The sequence below is a fragment of the Sinohyriopsis cumingii genome, chromosome 2, assembly GCF_028554795.1.
Source record: "Sinohyriopsis cumingii isolate HCF-2022 chromosome 2, ASM2855479v2, whole genome shotgun sequence".
Lineage (NCBI taxonomy): Eukaryota > Metazoa > Mollusca > Bivalvia > Unionida > Unionidae > Sinohyriopsis > Sinohyriopsis cumingii.
Window position 1 is genome coordinate 49,281,216 of NC_142962.1, and position 21,426 is coordinate 49,302,641.

General features: G+C 35.4%; 1 protein-coding gene across 3 annotated transcripts in view; it reads left to right on the forward strand.

Annotated features, from left to right (window-relative positions):
* Positions 1-21,426, forward strand: part of LOC149804804 (TNF receptor-associated factor 3-like) — a 222,455-nt gene that overhangs the window by 134,118 nt on the left and 66,911 nt on the right. For all 3 annotated transcript variants that reach the window (XM_089944776.1, XM_089944769.1, XM_089944787.1), the window contains 3 exons: positions 1,893-2,015; positions 9,362-9,590; positions 19,950-20,054. In XM_089944776.1, the coding sequence (XP_089800902.1) occupies positions 1,893-2,015; positions 9,362-9,590; positions 19,950-20,054 (457 nt within the window). The remainder of the gene's footprint in view (positions 1-1,892; positions 2,016-9,361; positions 9,591-19,949; positions 20,055-21,426) is intronic.

Consider the following 21,426-nt stretch of genomic DNA (forward strand, 5'->3'; position numbering starts at 1 on the left):
CTTGTTAGTTGTATAGTTCATAAAATTTTATGTCTAGTCATACAAGATTTGCAGATAGTTACAGTAGTCAGTTTTGTTTTACTGACCAATGATGAATGGTGTTTAATGACTAATGAGATTGAAGTGTTAACAGAGGGGCAAGTTAAACCAGAAGCAGTCTGTGTAGTTTGACGTCATAGCCCATGCGGAGATCACACATGATCCAATAATGGTACACTTCTTCTTCGATAACTTGCACCCAAGTTGGTCCAGAACATCAACCGCACTATAAGTGAGGGTGCAAGTTACAGAGGAACCCAAAAAGAGTGATACCATCCCCACTGGTCATCAAGAAAATCGCAGAAGGGGCAAGGCAACTTTCTGCTTAATGGTTGAATATCCATTTTATAATCGTGTTGGGAATAATTGTCAATAAAATGTTTTTTCTAACAAAGTTGTTCCTTTTTCTGTATAAATTATTTTTTTTTTCAAGATGTCTAACATCTGAAACATCGTTAACATTATTCCAAATGCTTCACAAACATTCACATGTATGCAAAAACACTGTTTATTACGTACCTCCTTTTTTTCACCGTGAGGGACAAAGTGCTAGGGTCGGCAGTTAGAAACAGGGACATTCAGTTGACTAGAAACACAATTTTTAGTTTGGCCTTAATGTAACAATGGTTATTATAGAAACTCAGTTTTTTAATTTTATTGTTCTATTAAAATATTGATGCCATAAATTTATTTCAGATAGTAGTAAAACTTATTCTCATCTTTGGAAATCTCCAAGTGACATTTCAGGAATTTTAAGTTAACTACCACTCTGAAACTTCCCAAAATGAACCATACCCATGAAACAAAGTTTTCTACTTCACCAGTTATTCATTTCGCTTATTTGCCTTGCTATCTTTGATCTGATTTAAGAATAAGTAGGCTAATTTAAGGTAGTCTAATTTTGAACACTTCCAATGTATTCGTGGTCCTAACTAAAATTGATGCCGATCTGACAACAATTATGGCAGCCATCTTGAAAATCTTTTATCACATATGAATTGAAAGTGATATTTGACCTGGTGTTATTGCCAAGAAGACTGTTCATGATGTCTGGTTGGTCCTAGATGGAACATTTGCTGAACTGACACCCAGTAAGACTACCATGGCAACCATCTTGAAAATCTTGTTATTACTACTACTCCTGGATGGATAGGCATATTGACATGGAGTTTCAGCCAAAGACTTCTTGGATTTTCTGAATGTGGGACCTGATCTCATCCTATGCCACCTTTTAATGATATCACTTTGGATGATTCTTTTATCCTAGTGGCAACTGCAGCTTTGTGTGCTGGACCAGGTGATCCTACCATCAGGATACAGATCAATTTTTGGCAAATTAAAGAAGTTCACTTGGCTTATGGTAGGCATCTCCTTGCAGGATCGATTGCCAGAAGTTACACTTGGCACAGTGATCAGCACAGTTGGATGGTGTCTCCACCTCCAGTCCTACTTTTACAAAGTCTGTGGGATTTTGCCCCTAAAGGAGCACTCCTTCGTGACCACTAGTTACACACCAGCCTCCAGGAGATACAGGCCTTAGTCAGTGCCCATCAATTGTCAGTGGAAATGCTGCCTGTAAAGAAATTCTCATCCTATCAAGCAACTGTACTGTCATCAACATCTATGGGCAGGTGGGAACCAAGAATCCAGATCCTTGCCTTCTGGGATTTTTTAAATTTTCTTAAGTGATATCGTTGACAAATCCATGCTCAACTAATTTTTGTGATGATAATTAATGTTTACAGTGAGTAGTGGAGACTACTAAAAGTTGAGGTGAGCTATGTAATTATTGATTACACTCTTTTTCTAAGTAATTGTTCATATATCTTAAGTGCATAATCCCTTTTTTGCAGATATTTTACAGTGGATTTTTTAAACAAAGGCTATCAACTAGAGTGCATTTCTGAAGGAAAGGATTTTTTATTCCTAATCTTCTTGGTTTTGTTGTCACTGAACTGTTTCTGCTTGACTCTAAGGTTAGTTCATTAAGTTGTGTTTTTCTTCCTTTTTTATATATGCCATAAGGAAGAGTGTATTATATTGTGATGTTGTCTGTCCGTCTGTTACCAATTTAATTCCAAGTAAGAACTAAAGTTATCAATCATGTACATTTACCAAATTGTGTTGATGACTTTTACTCTAAGTAATGAGGAACTCTATCAATTTCAGGGTAAAATTGTTGAATGCCATGGTAAATATTACTGAAGGAAATTGTTTCTGTAAAAAAAAAAAAAATTGAGTTCTGCACCATCTGCAGTTAACTATCTTTGCTGATGGGGTGAGTGAGAAGTCAGATGTAACAGTCACTAACAGTAAAAGTGACTGCCGTACAATACATAGTTTTCACTTTTCCAAGAGGAAATGTCCTTAACACATGATGAAAAATGTTTCCTCCATTTGGGGTGCATTAAAAAAGATTCCAGAAGACTCAAATGTCCATGGGGGACACCCAGTACACACTGATGATGTGCACTGCCATCTTCATTCTTTTTTTGGGTGAATATCTTGTATGTTCAACATTGTTTTATCCACCCTGTTGTGGATGATTGAGCATATTTCTATTTTATTTTTGTGCTATGTCATTTATAAATGTTAGGATGGAGTTTTTTCACTATTTAAGCTGTTGTCAGGGATGGCACTGGCTTTAAAAAAAGCTGTCGCCCAAAAAAATCACCAAACTCAATATTGTGTCGCCAGTTTTCAAAAAATGTTGCCATTTTCATAATACAGTAAAACCTGTTATGAGAGACCACCCCTTCTGCCAACCAAAAGCAGTCTCGCAAGACAGGTCTCTCATAAGAGGTGTGTGAAAATGGACTGGTTTTCAGGGTCAGTAGTTAGCATTGTTGAAAAATAAATAATACCCATACTCACTGTACATGTATCATATCCTTTATTCATAAATCTTGTTAAATATTGCATGCATTCCTCTCAAAATATCTTTATATAATAAAGATATACATCGATCAAACAATGAGAATAAAATTTATATTTCAACATCACATTAATATGTACAAATATGATATGATGTATATATCTTATTCTATACACTTATTCACTTGTTTTTTAAGAAGTCCATTATACTTCTTTGTTGACATGTTTTACTCAGCTGTTTGGTCTGAACATGTATCTCGATTTCTGAGCAAAGAAGCAAAATTTTGGGATCACCATGTTGTAAAGCATATTCTTTAATCTCTTTTAAATGTTCTATGACTGTAGAATGTGAAATAACCTGAAACAGAATTTCACCAACAGATGACTCATTGTCACTGTCCCTCCTTTGCGAACATCATCTTTCACCACTAGGGACCTGTCAGGAAGTCCTCTGTAAAAGAGTCCTGTTTCATCAGCATTAAAAATATCACATAGGTTATACCCTTCTGTGATGGTCGGTAGTCTTTTTTTCCAGTCATCAACTGTCTGTAAATTCACATCAGCTGATTCTCCACTGAGCACACTTGCTGTGATATTGTATCAGTATTAAAGTGAGTTGAGAGTCACCCAAATCTGCCTCCTGAGTCCACTGCTAAAAACAGCACACTAGCTCCATAGAAATTACCAATTCAATATTTTCTCCCCCAACATCTCAGCAACAGGGTCATCAGGGTATGTAGTTGCTTAGTCCTGCCTCCCAGGAAATAGAACAGGACAAAGATGTCCTTTCTGTCCATGTAGATGCACACAAGTTTGACAGCAGGCAGATGTGGTATCCCCTCCCTTCAGATCCCCTTTCCCATCTCACCTGTCAGTCAAAGAGGAAGAGGAAAGTTGGTCCTTTAATAAAGCAGTAAGTGAGGTTATCTGTTGACAATCTTTGGATTCTGTTGACCTGAAAGTTCATTCCAGTTTGGAAAACCTTTCTGGAGCAAACACAGCTGTATCTGTGTTGGGGATGATCAAGATAGTCTATTATGTCCAGCTAGAGCATTTTGTTTTTATTATTCAGCTTCTAAAGGGAGAAGGAAGGTAGGAAACATCTTTTCCTCCCTGTTATGTATATCTATATTTTGTGTACCCCTTGGTACATGATTGTGTGTATATTATGTGAAGCTCTTATTCATGACTATACACACTGTAATGATCATCTATACTATAAGTTTTAATGATCATCTGTATTCAGGATATTAGATGGTTAATTTTTGTACATGGGTATAAAATTCTGTTTTAAGATATTAAGAGTGTAGAGTGCAAAGGATCTATAAATAGTTGTTGACATGGGTAGTTTATGACCATTGATAATAAGAACTGTTTACCAGTTTGGGGTTATTTCCCATTGGAAGGCTTAGGTTAGGTGGGTAATAAGAATTAAGTTAGTTCCTATTGGATGGGTTAAGTCACATGATTAGATATTTTGAAATATTTGATTGAGTAGTAAGATCTGTTACGTGGGGTATATTGTGACATATAGGTTGCAGGTGTACATAAGGAGAGAACTAAGCATCAGTCTGAAGATGTGTTTAATGTTATATTTAGATAATTTGAGAGGAGACTTTTTTGTTAGGATTATTCATTGGAATTACAAAGTACTCATTGGACTAGAACATTATTTTGGACTATTGTGAATTATTCAAAGGAGTTCTGGGCAATGTCATTGTGATAAGTACATTCAAGGATCTGAAATTCATTCAGAACATTTGATTCTTTTTGACATGAATAGTGAATAGAACTTTTTGGGACTATTTTGGATTCACTTCATAATGCTTTAAGTTCCTCTTACATTTTCATTTGATAACTTTGATAATTAAATTATTTAAGTTTTACAAAACTTGGTTTTGCTTCTTGCTGCTACTTAGTTTATGACCATAGAATTGTAACACTCCCCAGGTTCAGCTGATTTTTCAGCCTGCACCATTTCTAGGTGGATTCCATTCATTATCAAGAGAACTTACCTGTTCCTTACAACCTTCTCCTTTTACCTTCACTTTTTAGCTTCCAAAATGAAGGTATTTTCTCGGGGCCCAATGGTTGTTGCTCAGAATGTGGTCTATGCTGATTCCATAACCCAGTAGCCTCTTGTTCTTCAATGAGGGGGACTTCCTTGTGTTTCTTTTACATTCCAAATCATCTAACCTTCCACCATACTGACTAATTCAGCTATGCAGTAGTAATATGTATGGTCTTACTAATATTAAAATGTAGTTTAATGATGAGCAATATTAATTTTAATGATGTAATGCTTACCTGCTGATACAGCTCTCTTCCGTTAAAACACACTTCACTATAATTTGATTCCAGATTTACATCGGAAGCACTATATACTGGCTTAATGAATTACAAGAAGACAAGTTGATTTTACAGAAAATTCAGTCCTTGTTTATTCAACAGTATATAATTTTGAAGGGCTTTTGTCAACATTTAAATCAACCTGTTTTAAAATGTTTATGATGGATTTTTAACCAGATCGTCTTTAGGCGATTAGGTCTTTTGTCAGAATCTTTTCTGATATTTTATTGGCACAGATAAATTTAGGTTTAAACTATTTTTGCTACAAGGCAAGATTTTAATTATTTGCGTTTATTATTTTTATACTGTAATAGGATGTTTACTTTCTATAAGATGTGTGTGTGTGTGTATATATATATATATATATATATATATATATATATATATATATATATATATATATATATATTGTATAGAATTCTTTAGAAGTAAAGATTTGAAAGGGGAGAAAAAACCTAATTTATGTTCATTATGTTGTTCCCAGCTGGCAACATAATGCATGTCAGCTAAATAAATCGTGTGATATACATTTTGTGGTTTTGTACATATCATCTTTTCTTACTTAGATATTTTGGGGTCTTGAAAGATAAACATCTTTAGATTTAGAAAATGCATGTTTTACAATCAAAAATGTTTTTTAATTCCATTCAGTAATGGTCATATATGAACCTTGAAAAAATTAATTTCTTCCTGGAAATGACCTACAAATTTATCTTTAGAAAAGCATGGGAACCATGCATTAACCAACATTAAAACAATTTTTTATTTTTTTAATTTTCCAAAGTATTTTGTATGGGGACAAAAAGGTTCTTCATTAAATTCATGATCCAGCATTTCTGCTTATTGATGGACAGAAATGTCACATTTGAAAGGAGCTCAGAAAAAGTCTTGTTAGTTATATAGTTCATGAAATTGTATGTCTAGTCATACAAGATTTGCAGATAGTTACAGTAGTCAGTTTTGTTTTACTGACCAATGATGAATGGTGTTTAATGACTAATGAGATTGAAGTGTTAACAGAGGGGCAAGTTAAACCAGAAGCAGTCTGTGTAGTTGACGTCATAGCCCATGCAGAGATTACACATGATCCAATAATGGTACACTTCTTCTTCGATAACTTGCACCCAAGTTGGTCCAGAACATCAACCGCACTATAAGTGAGGGTGCAAGTTACACAGGACCCCCAAAAAGAGGGATACCATCCCCACTGGTCATCAAGAAAATCATAGAAGGGGCAAGGCAACTTTATGCTTAATGGTTGAATATCCATTTTATAATTGTGTTGGGAATAATTGTCAGTAAAATGTTTTTTCTAACACAGTTGTTAAGATGTCCAACATCTGAAACATCATTAACATTATTCCAAATGCTTCACAAACATTCACATGTATGCGAAAACACCATGAGGGACAAAGTGCTAGGGTCGGCAGTTAGAAACAGGGACATTCAGTTGACTAGAAACACAATTTTTAGTTTGGCCTTAATGTAACAATGGTTATTATAGAAACTCAGTTTTTTAATTTTATTGTTCTATTAAAATATTGATGCCATAAATTTATTACAGATAGTAGTAAAATGTATTCTCATCTTTGGAAATCTCCAAGTGACATTTCAGGAATTTTAAGTTAACTACCACTCTGAAACTTCCCATAAATGAACCATACCCATGAAACAAAGTTTTCTACTTCACCAATTATTCATTTTGCTTATTTGCCTTGCTATCTTTGATCCGATTTATGAATAAGTAGGCTAATTTAAGGTAGTCTAATTTTGAACACTTCCAATGTATTCGTGGTCCTAACTAAAATTGATGCCGATCTGACAACAATTATGGCAGCCATCTTGAAAATCTTTTATCACATATGAATTGAAAGTGATATTTGACCTGGTGTTATTGCCAAGAAGACTGTTCATGATGTCTGGTTGGTCCTAGATGGAACATTTGCTGAACTGACACCCAGTAAGACTACCATGGCAACCATCTTGAAAATCTTGTTATTACTACTACTCCTGGATGGATAGGCATATTGACATGGAGTTTCAGCCAAAGACTTCTTGGATTTTCTGAATGTGGGACCTGATCTCATCCTATGCCACCTTTTAATGATATCACTTTGGATGATTCTTTTATCCTAGTGGCAACTGCAGCTTTGTGTGCTGGACCAGGTGATCCTACCATCAGGATACAGGTCAATTTTTGGCAAATTAAAGAAGTTCACTTGGCTTATGGTAGGCATCTCCTTGCAGGATCGATTGCCAGAAGTTACACTTGGCACAATGATCAGCACAGTTGGATGGTGTCTCCACCTCCAGTCCTACTTTTACAAAGTCTGTGGGATTTTGCCCCTAAAGGAGCACTCCTTCGTGACCACTAGTTACACACCAGCCTCCAGGAGATACAGGCCTTAGTCAGTGCCCATCAATTGTCAGTGGAAATGCTGCCTGTAAAGGAATTCTCATCCTATCAAGCAACTGTACTGTCATCAACATCTACGGGCAGGTGGGAACCAAGAATCCAGATCCTTGCCTTCTGGGATTTTTTAAATTTTCTTAAGTGATATCGTTGACAAATCCATGCTCAAATCAGCCATGCCCCAAACAAGTCAGTGTCCCAGAAGATTCACTGTCCCAGTGGAATCAGTCAATTCATATTAAATAATGGTCCATTCACCCCTCAGACTTGAGTTGATACTGCAGCCACTTGGTGGGGACATATTTTTGATGAGATGAGACACAAAATTTCCATCCTTTCCCTCTCTGGTCCCAGATCTGATTTGGTTCTTCATTGAGAAATTAGCTGCCTTCACTATAAACAGCTTCCATTTCATAAATTCAAATATGTTTCAAGTACTGAACTTTTGAAAGGCTCTGATTTGATACCTAAAGGAAACTGAATTGATCAAAACTGGGAGATCTTGTTTTTACCTCTCAATAAAGAAAGGGATGATATTTCATCTCAGGTTCTGTTTTCCTGGAAATTATGGATTATCTGCTCAAATTATAAGACTTGATGAAGTTCTTGCTTATGTTGGCTCATGAGGTGAGGACAGTTGCCACAGGCATTGCATTTGGGCACAACAGATCCTTAAATGATATCATTGAAGCCAAAGGATCATGGTCTGATAAAATAGGTCTAGGATTTACCTCCAAGACCTATCCTCATCAAAGGATAAGTCTGATATGGTTTGATGTACATCAGCGGCAAAACAGACAACTTTCACAAGTCATTCAGCATCTATGTATGCACATGGGTTTCTCTACCACTGGATTTTTGGTAATATTTTCTTCTCCAAACCAATTCTATACTTAAATGATCTGCTAATCCTAGCCAATATCTCGTACGGGGCCCCAAGTGGCCGAGTGGTCTAACACGCTCTCCGTTACGGATCACTGCCATCTCACCTCTGTCTTCGTGGGTTTGAGTCTTGGATTCAGCCAATGTGGGTATGTGAGAAAGCTTGCCAGTAGCTTCTCGTGGGTCGGTGGTTCTTTCCGAGGTTTTCCCAGGTTCTTCCTCCACCATTAATACTGGCCGCCATGTATAGCCTATCGTGTGCTGAAAAATGACGTTAAACCCTACTACAACAACAACAATATCTCGTACAACTCAAAGCTGCTTCACGTGCATTGTGGTCCTAACGACAGGGCAACTCCAGGGTAAGGGAATATACTCTCTCTCTCAGGTTAACAGCTAAAACAAATAGAAAATATTTATAGAGTAATATGTTTCTGATACTTTTCTGATCATAATATGATTACACCCTCCTAAACACTCACAGTAGTTACATTCTTGGAGAAGCAATTACATATGTTCCATTAGTAACTAATAAATTGATATGATTTGGTGCCAATCTTCTTTTATAACGTCTGCCTTGGCAAACACAATGTTTAGAACTTTTCTTGTTAAAACAAGCCAAAAGACATAGTATAGTGAATGTCTTATTTTAACTTGATAGTGCTGGATTTAAGAGCTAGAGGTTGTACTCTAAGTGAATTACAGTCAGGTAAGTATTATTGAAGAAACATATACTCTAGTAATTGGTATCTTAAATGAATATATTTCCTGATGCAAAAAAGCAGGATTATTGTCTGTTTTCAGATTCAAAATGGCTTTATCAAGTTTGACCCCACAAGGGACTCCTGAGTTTGTTAAGCTGGGAGAGCAGTACAAATGTATAGTTTGTAAGCAGGTTGCTAGGGATGCTATGGCAACAGAATGTGGGCACAGACTGTGCGAGTCATGTGTTGGAAAACTATTCAAAGATACCATTGAACCAGTTGGCTGTCCTGCACAGGAAGAAGACTGTGCAAAAATATTCAGAAATAAGGTAACCTGAGCAGGAAATATAATTTTTATATATTTTGTTTGGTAATATGTATTGGCTTGGATGGACTCTTCATGTTTACTGCATGATGGCAATTCTGTGTTACCAAAAATAGTTTTTATTACTTTAAAAAATAGTGAGAAACTCTATGTATGTATTAAAATATGAACAAAGCTAATGTGCATTGATCTTTCATGTCATTTTGTTGTGTCAAGGGAGGCAAATCAAATTTATACCTTGTAGTGGTTACCTGTCATGCATTTTGTTAACACATTAACCACTAGCGCCGACTTTACGAGGCAGGAGGTAGTAGCCTACTGCCGAGCCCTGTAGCGTCATGGTCATGCATGATACACTAAATTGGGTGGTATTATAGAAAGGTAGACAGATGTAGCTCTACAATGATACCAAATAATCTGGAATATCTAGTTGCACTACAAAATACAGATAGAAAAACCTCATATTTTGGAACCAAATTTTTTAAACCCAAAATTCGCCCATGGTCGGAATCAGATTTTGTGTCCAGATTTTAGACTTTTTGGTCTCAAATCTCAGGCAGACAGGTATGAACTGCAACAGACAGATGAGCCTTTGCAAAAAGTAGGATAAGATGGGCATTTGGAATAAAGAGTGGTTTCCATACAAAAATAATAGCTCTGTTTAGCACCAAAAGAAAACAAAGAGAAAAGTCCAACTTTTACCCTTCTGCTTATGCGTGAGTCAAATAACCAACGAAAAACGATATTTCTAACACAACTAGGCAGTATGTTATTGAAAGGTGACCGGGGATTTGGTGTTTTCGAGTCTATTCAGAAATAGCTTTCCTACTTGATTTTCAGGCAAAAATGACAAAAAGCTCCAGGGGTTAATGTGTTAAACTGATGTAATACTTGGAAAAATAGTAGAATGCTTTTCAGTGGAAATAATAATTTCTCACAAAAATGTTTCGGATGTTAACCCTTTACCTCATAGAGCATAGTGACAAATTCAGCACGCTATAAATAGAACACCTGTTACCAAGCCAACCGCATACCCATATGCATGCCTGTGATTTGTTAAGCAATGTAGTGGTGTTACGTTTAACAGCAGTTTTAACCATTTTACGTTTTAGGTAGACAGCTATTATGTGTGGAAAAATTTAAGAGTAAAGTCCGATTGTTATAGCTGTGTAATTATTTTTCACAGAAGAATATTTTATGTGCTTTAAAATCGAGAGAGAACTCGTTCACTGTCATGTCAGTCAGGCCGCGTTACCGACCATAGCTGCCATTTCCCATACTCGAAATTTACACGTTTTTCGTCTGCATCTACATCACTAAGTCATCTGAATTTGATAATCAATAAAAACTAATTGCTGTTTACATAAATATCAGAGTCTTTACCAAAGTTATTGAATCTTCCATGGTTGTGATTCTAATCGTGAAAACTTCGTAAGTATTTAATGAAATCCTGCCTGTGAATTGTTAAGCAATGTAGTGGTGTTAAGTTTAACATCAATTTTAACCATTTTACATTTTTGGCACACATATATTAAATGTGGAAAAATTTAAGAGTAAAGTCCGATTGTTATAGCTGTGTAATTATTTTTCATAGGAGAATATTTATTGTGCTTTAAAATCGAGAGAGAACTCGTTCACCGTAATGTCAGTGAGGCCGTGTGACCGACTGTAGCTGCCATTTCCCATACTCGAAATTTACATGTTTTTCATCTGTGTCTTCATCACTAAGTCATCTGAATTTGATAATCAATAAAAACTAATTGCTGCTCACATAAATATCAGAGCCTTTACCTAAGTTATTGAATCTTTCGTGGTTGTGATTCTAATCGTGAAAACTTCGTAAGTACTGAATGAAATCCTGCCTGTGAACTGTTAAGCAATGTAGTGTATGTTATGTTTAACATCAATTTTAACCATTTTACATTTTTGGTACACATATATTATATGTGGAAAAATTTAAGAGTAAAGTCCGATTGTTATAGCTGTGTAATTATTTTTCACAGAATAATTTTTTTATGTGCTTCAAAATCGAGAGAGAACTCATTCACCGTCATGTCAGTGAGGCCGCGTGACCAACCGTAGCTGCCATTTCCGATACTCGGAATTTACAAAGTTTTCGTGTGCGTCTACATCACTAAGTCATCTGAATTTGATAATTTATAAAAACTAATTGCTGCCTACATCAATATCAGAGACTTTACCTAATTTATTGAATCTTTTGTGGTTGTTATTCTAATTGTGAAAACTTTGTACGTACTGAATGAAATCCACGGCTGCCATTTTGGAGACTGGAGATTACGACCCAGTTACTTTAAATAGCAGATATCGACCAGTGCATGAATAGCGACCACGTGATCTGACGTAATTGTCATTCGCAGAAATGAATGTAGTATCTAATAGGTGGGTTTTCCCCGAAGGGGTGGCGCTGTGAAAACTAGCTCAAAATGGCTGATGTTTACAGCAGACGTCAAAAGGCGTTTCCATGCGAATCTTATAGCAGCGTCAAAAGGCGCTTCCATGCGAATGGAGTAGAGGCGTCCAAAGACGCTTGTATGAGGTAAAGGGTTAATATAAATTCAGTAGTGATGAATAAAGTAAGAAAATTCTGAAAATATATTAAGATTATTGTGAGCAGTATGTGTCTGATTTTTGAAAGAGACAATGAATACATGTTTCTGGAGTTGTGTTCTTTCTGATTTTATATAAATTAGAATCACTTAACTCTCAAAGTCATCTTTATTCTTGTTACTTTGATTTTCAACAGGTAGTCTATTATTAATGATAATAGAAATATAGTCTGTTGTTTTGGACAGAACAGAATGAAACTTTTTCCACGCACTTGTCTCTGGGACAAGTGAGGTGCCAGTGTTATTCGTCCCTGTTCTCAGGATACTCAACACAGTACACTAATTCACTGTACTGCTTACATTCTTACTAAAGAACCACAGCGTACATGATGCAAGCTTGATGCTAAAATGGGTAGAAAACATAAAAATAGCATGTTCTAATATATGACTCGTTATTATAGGAAATGAGGTTTGTAACTTGAAATCAAAGTTGCACAATGACATTTGATTTCTTAGCATTTGCAGTTACAGTGAATTCTTTCAGTAATCTAAATATCATAATTTTCCTTTTCAATAAGCTATCACACTACGTTATGAGTTAAATATAGCAGAAATTAAAAGACAAAGAATGTTAACATTTTATGATCTTTGTCTGGTTAAACATTACTACACTTACATCAGATCACCATTATTTTCAGGACTGTTCTGCTTTATAAAATACACTCTCACACCAAAGTAAAGCTGCCAGGCACTCTGAATGCTTAAATCTAGAAAAAAAATTCATTGTTTATGTATACAAGTTATATTACTGCTTGACTGCATGTTGGCTAAGCAACTAAATTATCAATCACTTTAAAATAAACAAATCTAGTAGCAGTGTTTTAAATGACTGTTTAATTAACCCTGATCCATGCAATCGGATCACTCTTTAATTTTGTGTCACCAAGTCATTGGAGTCAAATTAGCTAATTTTGAACATTTTACCTCCTTCGTCCATATGTAAGTCACCACTCCGGTGGCCTAGTGGTTAGAGCATCCACCTCAGATGCGGGAGGTCGTGGGTTCCATCCCCGACCGAGTAAGCCAAAGATTTACAAAAATGGTACTAACAGCTGCCTCGCTTGGCGCACAGCATTAAGAGGTTAGTGTTAGGACTGGTTGGCCTGGTGTTAGAATAATTTTACTGGGTGGGACATCATGCTACATGTTTGCAGCATGATGCCCCAGTGCTAGAGAGCACTATAAATTGCAGACATTGTAGCGATATGACTGAAAAATTGTTAAAGCTACGTTAAAAATCCAAATCACATAATATCACATCACCACATGTAAGTCAATGCAGAGTATAAGACAAGGCCAGATCATACCTTGACTACATCTTTTTCACTAGAATTTCCAGAACCATGAATACTGTTACCCCTGTATGCTATTCCAGATTACCAACATTTGGGAAATCGCATCACCAATGCTAACACATTTTTCCCCAGTATTATTTTGAAGAGAGGCATTTTGCTTCTAGCACCTTATGGCAAAAATATGTGTGAGATTTAGGCCCTTCCTCATGCTCTTTTGCTTTTGATTAGTTGAAGCTTTTCTCAAAAGAGAAAATAATAGTGGTAAATGGAAACCATAAAAATACATAACATACTCCTTCAGTTTCAGAGATGTGTAATTTATTTTTAAATACTCAAAGTGTTTATATCCACATGAATTCCATTTAGGTTAAATCCCAAGAATGACCATTTCGCATGCTGTTGTGTTTTCTCTGCAAGTACAACAATGTCTACATTACCAACAAATAAGATTACTATTTATCATTAAGTGCATGTACACTTCCTGTAGTTAGGTGGCATTTGGTTTGATCTTTGCTGATGCTAATTGTTACTTTGAATTGCTCTCACACTTCTGAGAACAGAAGGTGTCACTGGTTGAGAAACTTACATGAGTATTCACCTGGTATTATACGGTACCATATTCACAATACCCTATTTGTGACCTTATTTTCCTATTGGTAGCCTCACTGTAAAGCAATTCTGGATATAATGTGTTAGCACTGTGGACCTCAGAATCAGTATTATTAACAAGTTTTAAAAAATTGAAAAAAGTTGTGACATCTATTGGCTGAAAATCTTTACATAAAAAAAACTACTGTTACAGTGCTTGATTTGACAAAACATGCTTTTACACTCACAATTTAACTATAATTAGCTACTGTTGTATTCGTGCAATGAAAGATATTGCATTCCTAACAGGCTATTGAACACCCAAAGTAATCTATGTCTCAAATTAGCCATAATTGTCCTTGGTCCATATAAACTATTGTATTTGGCTAAAGTACAAATTTCATTCAGTACTAAAGCTATTCCAGCAGATCAGTGACTTGACCTCTGTAAAAACAGCTTACTGATAATACAGAAGACCTGCTTATTGTCAACCATTGTTTGTTGACACTGTATGGCAACAGATCACAGGAAGCATTAGTGGTGGCATATCCTTCGAACGTGCCGCTATATTCTGTAGTCTGTTGCAGTACAGGCCAGAAGAGATGTTCATTGCATAATGTAGCTACTGTACAAATAAGGTCTATTCAAACAATTAAGTGTGACTTTCTAATGAAATCAGATTTAAAAGTGAGTTTAGTCTTATCAGTATGTACGAGTGAATTGAGACATTTAATCTCATAAAGGAGACAGCCAGAAAAAGGAAAGTTTATTTTGTGAATATGATTGTGATTTCAAGTAATTCATTGAGGAGGAACTTGAAGCTAAAGCTGTGCTACAGGGAGTTGTTGTAGGGTTTAATACCATTTTTGAGCACAGAATAGGCTATACATGGCAGCTAGTATTAATGATGGAGGATGAACCCGGAAAGAACCACCGACCCATAAGAAGCTACTAGCAAGCTTTATTACATACCCACACTGAGTCAGAATTGACAAGGACTGCCCTGGCGTACAATGTAAGACTGATGCTGACATCATCCAGTTCTTCTTCGGTGCCAAAAAAATAAACTTTGCAACCCATTCAACAGGATCTACTCATAACAGTGACCTGAAGAACCCACCAGAAACAATCCATGCTGTTTCAGAAGCCATATTTTCGTTTGAGAAATGATCAATGTGGCTTTAAAGCTGAGAAGTTTCGTAGACTCTGTTGGGGAAAAAACTAGAATAAAAAAAAACAAAGAACAACCTCATCTCGAACAACTTAAAAGCATGAAATACTTCCAGTACAAAACACACATCACATGAGTGAATAGTGTTTATTCTTATTGGATTGTTACTTTTGTGGACAAATGTATTTGTTGCAGGCATCATTGGATTTAATGGATTACATACATGTAAGTTTGTCATGTTTTTCTGTTATTCTGTGTTCTGGTATTTCTAAAAGCATATTGCACATAATATGATGTCACTCAGTTGATAATTCATTATATGTAACTTGTATTTGAACTGAAAATGAGATATTTAATTGATTGAAAAAATGACTTGACATTACTCAGTACAATTTTTTACAAATGTTCATTTATTTCATTGCAAAATGGGCATATAATTGATAAATGTGATTGTGAGCCCATAATTAGCAAAGAATGAAGCTGTTAATCTCCAGCTGCATTGGCCTCAAGAGCAACCAAATTGGAATCATTTTTTCCAACCCTCAAACATTATAGCCATGAGTAACTTGCAATTTGTTATTGAAACTCACTCGCTAAATAATGCCAACAACGGGGAAGGGTGAGGACGACAACTGTCAACACTGAATATATATTGGGTTCAGGTAAACAAAAAAAATTTTTTATATTACATATAGGTCTTTGTTTTAATAATAATAAATACTTCGGTTTTATTACTTTTTTTTAACCTAATAATTGCAGTTTTTATAAAAACATTTTACCTAACCTATAAATCAGCCATTACAAGCTTGCGCTTATGTCTGTCCATTTGCCTAGAGACATGAAGTACCACTTGTTGGTGGCTTGACTGGGATCGTAAATCTCAGCTAATGGTCCATTAACAACCAGCTGTAGCAGATCACACAGGGTGGAAGTGTATAGAGCCAATCTTTGTTTCGTTTTAATTCTGTTTACAAAACTGAACCCTTGCTCACACAATGCAGTTGAGACAGCAACACATGCTGTGGCTTCAATAAACTTTTAATTATTTAGAATTTTTTTAAATAGCTATATTAAATATCACTATAAATAATAATCCAAGCACAGGATACCCAGCAAAGTGGGGGATGAGAAAAAGACTGAACACAAACGAGAAAAGAATGAACTTAAAGCGTGCAGAAACTAACACACAGCACACGATACCCACATGATGTCTGAGCGGGACAGGGTGCTTGCTGCTGATGCAATAGAGTCTTCTGTTTCCGAACTGATCTGAATATTGCTTCATTACAGATTCGCTGTTGACAATACGATGAAAGGGGTGGGTATTGTAATGTGGAGAACCCATGGGCTTTCATTTTCGTTTCATCAGTGTAATTTTTGTTTCATTAAAGTTTATGTTCTGATTTTAAATGCTTAGCAGGCTTTGTAGTACCTTCTAACATCTTAGTTTTGGGCCAACTGTGGCTGCTATGATGGTGTGTTAGAAAGTGGTATAATGTGAATCCTTCCCCTGCAAGTGTAGCAGTATAACCACCCCGCCAGAGCAATCACATTTGGTCGTATTTCGTTAGACAGGAGAGAGCCAGTCCAGGGAATCGGAAAAGAGTAAGGACAAGGTCTTTCATCAACCAAAAGACTGGCGCTACAAGACTCATCCAAAAAATGCAGAGATCTTGCAGTAATACAGGTTTTGACTGAGGATAACTCTTCTTTCATCATTTTGCACTGTCGTTTTCTCTGTCGATCTCGATCGGATTACATGGTGACTCGGTGACCAAATGAAGACCAGTCATCAACCCTGCAACCCAGTCAGCAACCCTGCAACATGTTCTGCGACACAGTCTGCAATTCCGACCAAGACTGTGACACAGTTAGCAACCTGAAGCCAGGAATAATATGGTATCCATCTAAGGTAGAAATCTGTCATACTTGGAGTGCCAGTCCTGAGACAGATTCATTGGGGTATCACTGCAAATACTACGCCTATACTAAAGAACCCAAGATAGCAAGACTTGGGGTAGTGTAGCCGAAGGAATATTCCGCTACAGCATGTATGCGCTGAATATGCCTCTATGCATCCCTCTTGCCCATGCATGGTATATATTCAAGATGTATAAGTACATTATTATTGTTATTCTAATTCTGTGTTCTTGTCAATCACGATTTGTGTCTAAATTGAAATTGCTAGTCAGATTGATTGTCAGTAAATAAAAAAAAAACATTTTAAGTAGATAGAAATCACAATTTTGTATGTGAAAAATATCGCCATATAATAGCCTGCCTGTTATTTTCGGAGCTCGCAAATGACATTTTTCCACTCACAAATTGTGAGCTTGCAAATGGGATTTTTGAGGGGGTTTTTTTTTTTCCTTCAAGGTATTACAGCAATCACTTTAAACTTGATGCAGCTGAAAATAGAAATTATAACTGGCAAAGTATATTTATTAAACTGAGGTGTATTTACCATTGTTTTTAATGATGCTCACAATGTGGTCTATCATATTTAAAACAATATGGGTTAAAAGAAAGCAATCTAAAGTTTGATATAATTTTATTTACTTTTTCAAATATTATCAGACGTAATTAAAAGTATATATATCATGCAGTGAAAAGAAACAACATAATTTATGTAAACTAACAGTATTACTAAACATTTGTCATTTTGTTTTCCTGCAACACACAAGTACACTCAATATTTTTTATCATTTTCACTATAAATTTTTTGGTACATAACACGGTACATGTAGGCAGTTATGGACCCCAACTACCTCATTATAACAAGGGAGAACTGTATCAGTTGGAATGACCTGGCCAAAACTGTAGCATATTTAATTAGCATGTGAATTACACTGCAAGTCCATGTGGTTCTAGGGACCATGGATATTGGATTTAAGTCTAGAAGGGATTATTAATCCAGAGGTATTAAGTGTTAATGGAATATAATATTGCCCTTGTAAATCAGTACAATCACAGTTGTCAGGTAAATGAATAATACAGATTACAGTCATCCTGAAACCCTTCTCTCATATCAGGACAAGTCTTATGCTGCTTAAGTGCAATTACATCAGATCACATGAATTTAATAATGATGATCATTTGGTTATATTAAAATCCTTCTCATTGTTGGGACCTATAGCTTTTCATACATGATCTCTTTCCCAAAATGATAATTATTTTTTTATATATTATTTTTAGATCTTTGGGGAAAGTAATTTTTTCATATTTGAAAATTACATTACTTATGGTAAAGCAATTTCAGTAATGTAATTCGAAGTGTAAGATGAAGCTGAGACGTTCTGGTAAAAAACATATAAGACAGCAAATACGGTACATGTTTATAGAAATATACATTGGCATGACAGTAGTATATCAGCAAAGCTTATGTCTTGAAAATATGGATAACTGCGGCATTGCCTGACTAGATGACAAATAATAAAAATTTGATACGCTCTCTCTCTCTTTTTCTGAACTTAATAGAGGTCTGACTCATAAAGTTGTGTGATAGCCTATTGAAAGGGAACCTTTCTTCACTTCGGAGTGACACCTAAATTACTGAAAAGTATCACTGTAAATGCAAAGACCAATAAGCAATCAATGGTGTAGTGTGAAACTGCGAAGATAATTTCATAATATCTACCCATTGTAGTGTCAAGTTTACATCAGATACCTGTAGTAAAGAAAATGAAATCCTTTCCATTGCAACATGTTCTAAAAAATCTGAAAAGAATTAGGCAAATTAGGCATATTTATAATTGATGCACACCAGATGTTGATTAGTGTTGAACTTCGGTGCTTGTTAAGTATAGAAAATAGTCATATTTATTTTCAAGGTGTAAATTTACATATGCTAGGCCCTGCCCATTTTTACCTGGTCAAGATGAGTGGTTTTCCTGACCTCTGTTTAGGTATACCTTGAGAGGGGGGCCAAAACTATGGACTTGATGCAGTTACCAACCAGATGCATTTTAAATGAGAAACACTGAAACAAGTATTGAATATTTATGCTATAATAAAGCATGTTATTAGTGGGGTGTCACTGTCATTTGAAGTTTGTTGAAGTTTAGTTCCATTCTAATTCAAATGATATAGATGTACTAATTACTTAATATCATTGGCTATTAAGTGGATTTCATGTAAAATGTTCAAATAAGTCGGCCAAGTTATATATCCAAGACTGCTGTAAACTATATGTAACAGTTGTTTACACATCGTATATTACAATTTGTACATGTTGTTACAGTTACCCTCTTAAATAACAAATTTATTTTTATTATTATTACAGCTAATGGTATTATTAATAGTAATAGCATTAATTTACATGGGAAGCAGAATAGCTTAAATCATAGTTTATGTAGAAATTGGAATGATACAAATCACAACTTTAATTGGAAATCAAAATGGTATAAATAAAAAGTTTATGTGGAAATCAGAGTGGTAGAAAGTTTACATTTTTGCCAGTTTAAAGTTTCTTTGATTCAGCAAAACTGTTGACACTTAAAAAGAAGTAATGAAATTCATCACTGATATCTTGTGAGGCAAATAAATTGCATATTCTTTACGAGAAAACCTGGCTTTGCCACCTTGCAACTTAAATAGAAATATCTGGATCATACTACAGAGCTTTAAGTTTAAAGTATTTGCATAAGACTTGTAATTTGGTTCTGTTAATTGTTGTGTTTCAGATTGTTCCTGACCCAGGAGGCCGGAGAGAAATAAAGAAACTCCTAGTGTATTGTCCTTACAAGAATTATGGCTGTAGTAATACAATACCATGGAGAGACCTGGATGTAAGATCTCAGTATTCAATTGTCTATGTTTGACTTTTCGGTAGTTCTGTCAATTAATGTCAGAGAATGTCATACTATTTATTATATCTTGTAATCAGATGTATAGATCTGCTTGTTCTCCATACTTTTAGAAACTTGTGTTTGTTGGACAGATTAAGGAAGTCCAACCTCATGGGATAAAATTTGTGGCATAGACGAGGCTTTATTTTCTTATCCACCACTTTAATATTTTGTTGAATTAGTTTTTTTAGCTCACCTAGTTATACTAAGGGCAAGTGAACTTAGCGTGTGGTCCATTGTCCATCGTCAATTCAGAGTTACTATTTACACTTTTCAAAAACAGCTTGACCAGTTTGCAGATGATTTACAGGAAGCACTGTGGCATCAAAACCTTCCACATTTGTTCACATATAGCCATCCTGTCTTCTAGTATGGCTACCATTATTAAACATTCAAAAAGTTGCAAACATCATCTTCTAAAAACCTGCTTGACAGAATTTACCAAATATGACAGAAAGCATCATGGTATAAAAAGTATTTAAAGTCTTTTTTTAGGTGATGCTGATCTGCCATCAGATATGACCACCATTACTAAAGTTAGACATATCTTGATATGGGCACCATTCTGTATCAGGAAAAAGACAACAAACAGTATGGTGGGTATGTGCGAAAGCTTGCCAGTAGCTTCTCGTGGGTCAGTGGTTCTTTCCGGGGTTTTCCTGGGTTCTTCCTCCACCATTTATACTGGCCGCCATGTATAGTCTATTGTGTGCTGAAAAATGGCATTAAACCCTAAACCAACAACAAACAATATAAAATTGTCTTAAAGAAAAAAACAACTTCTGATCCATAAAGTACATGTAAAACATTTGGCTTTCACAGTTAATCAAAATCAGACTTTCAGATTTTGAATGTGGTGACCTTGTTTTTTGTTCTATGAATATCTCACAGTGAATTTGTATACATATTCAGACAAGTACAGATATAATCATAGAACCTGATGTCACTATGTAAACTTGAGTGTGATGAAGGCTTACATCCCAGAATAAGAAATGGGGCTTGTGGAAAACTGGCTGTACAGACAGAATTAAATCAATCAAGAAGATGGAGAAAGAAAAATTAGTGGACATTACAACAGATACAGGGAAGCTTTAATCTTCCTACCTATGGAAAAGGCTTAAAGTAAGTTGATGTAATAGAAGATGGAAATCTGAAAATAGTTCAATAAAACACTATTAATGACCTTTTTATGCATTCCTAATATCATTTTCTATTGATACTTGCAGCAACTTTAAATCGCAATTACATTTTCATATTCATGAGAGACTGGAATGTATCTGCAGACCTTACAACTCTTACGATCTTGCCAGAA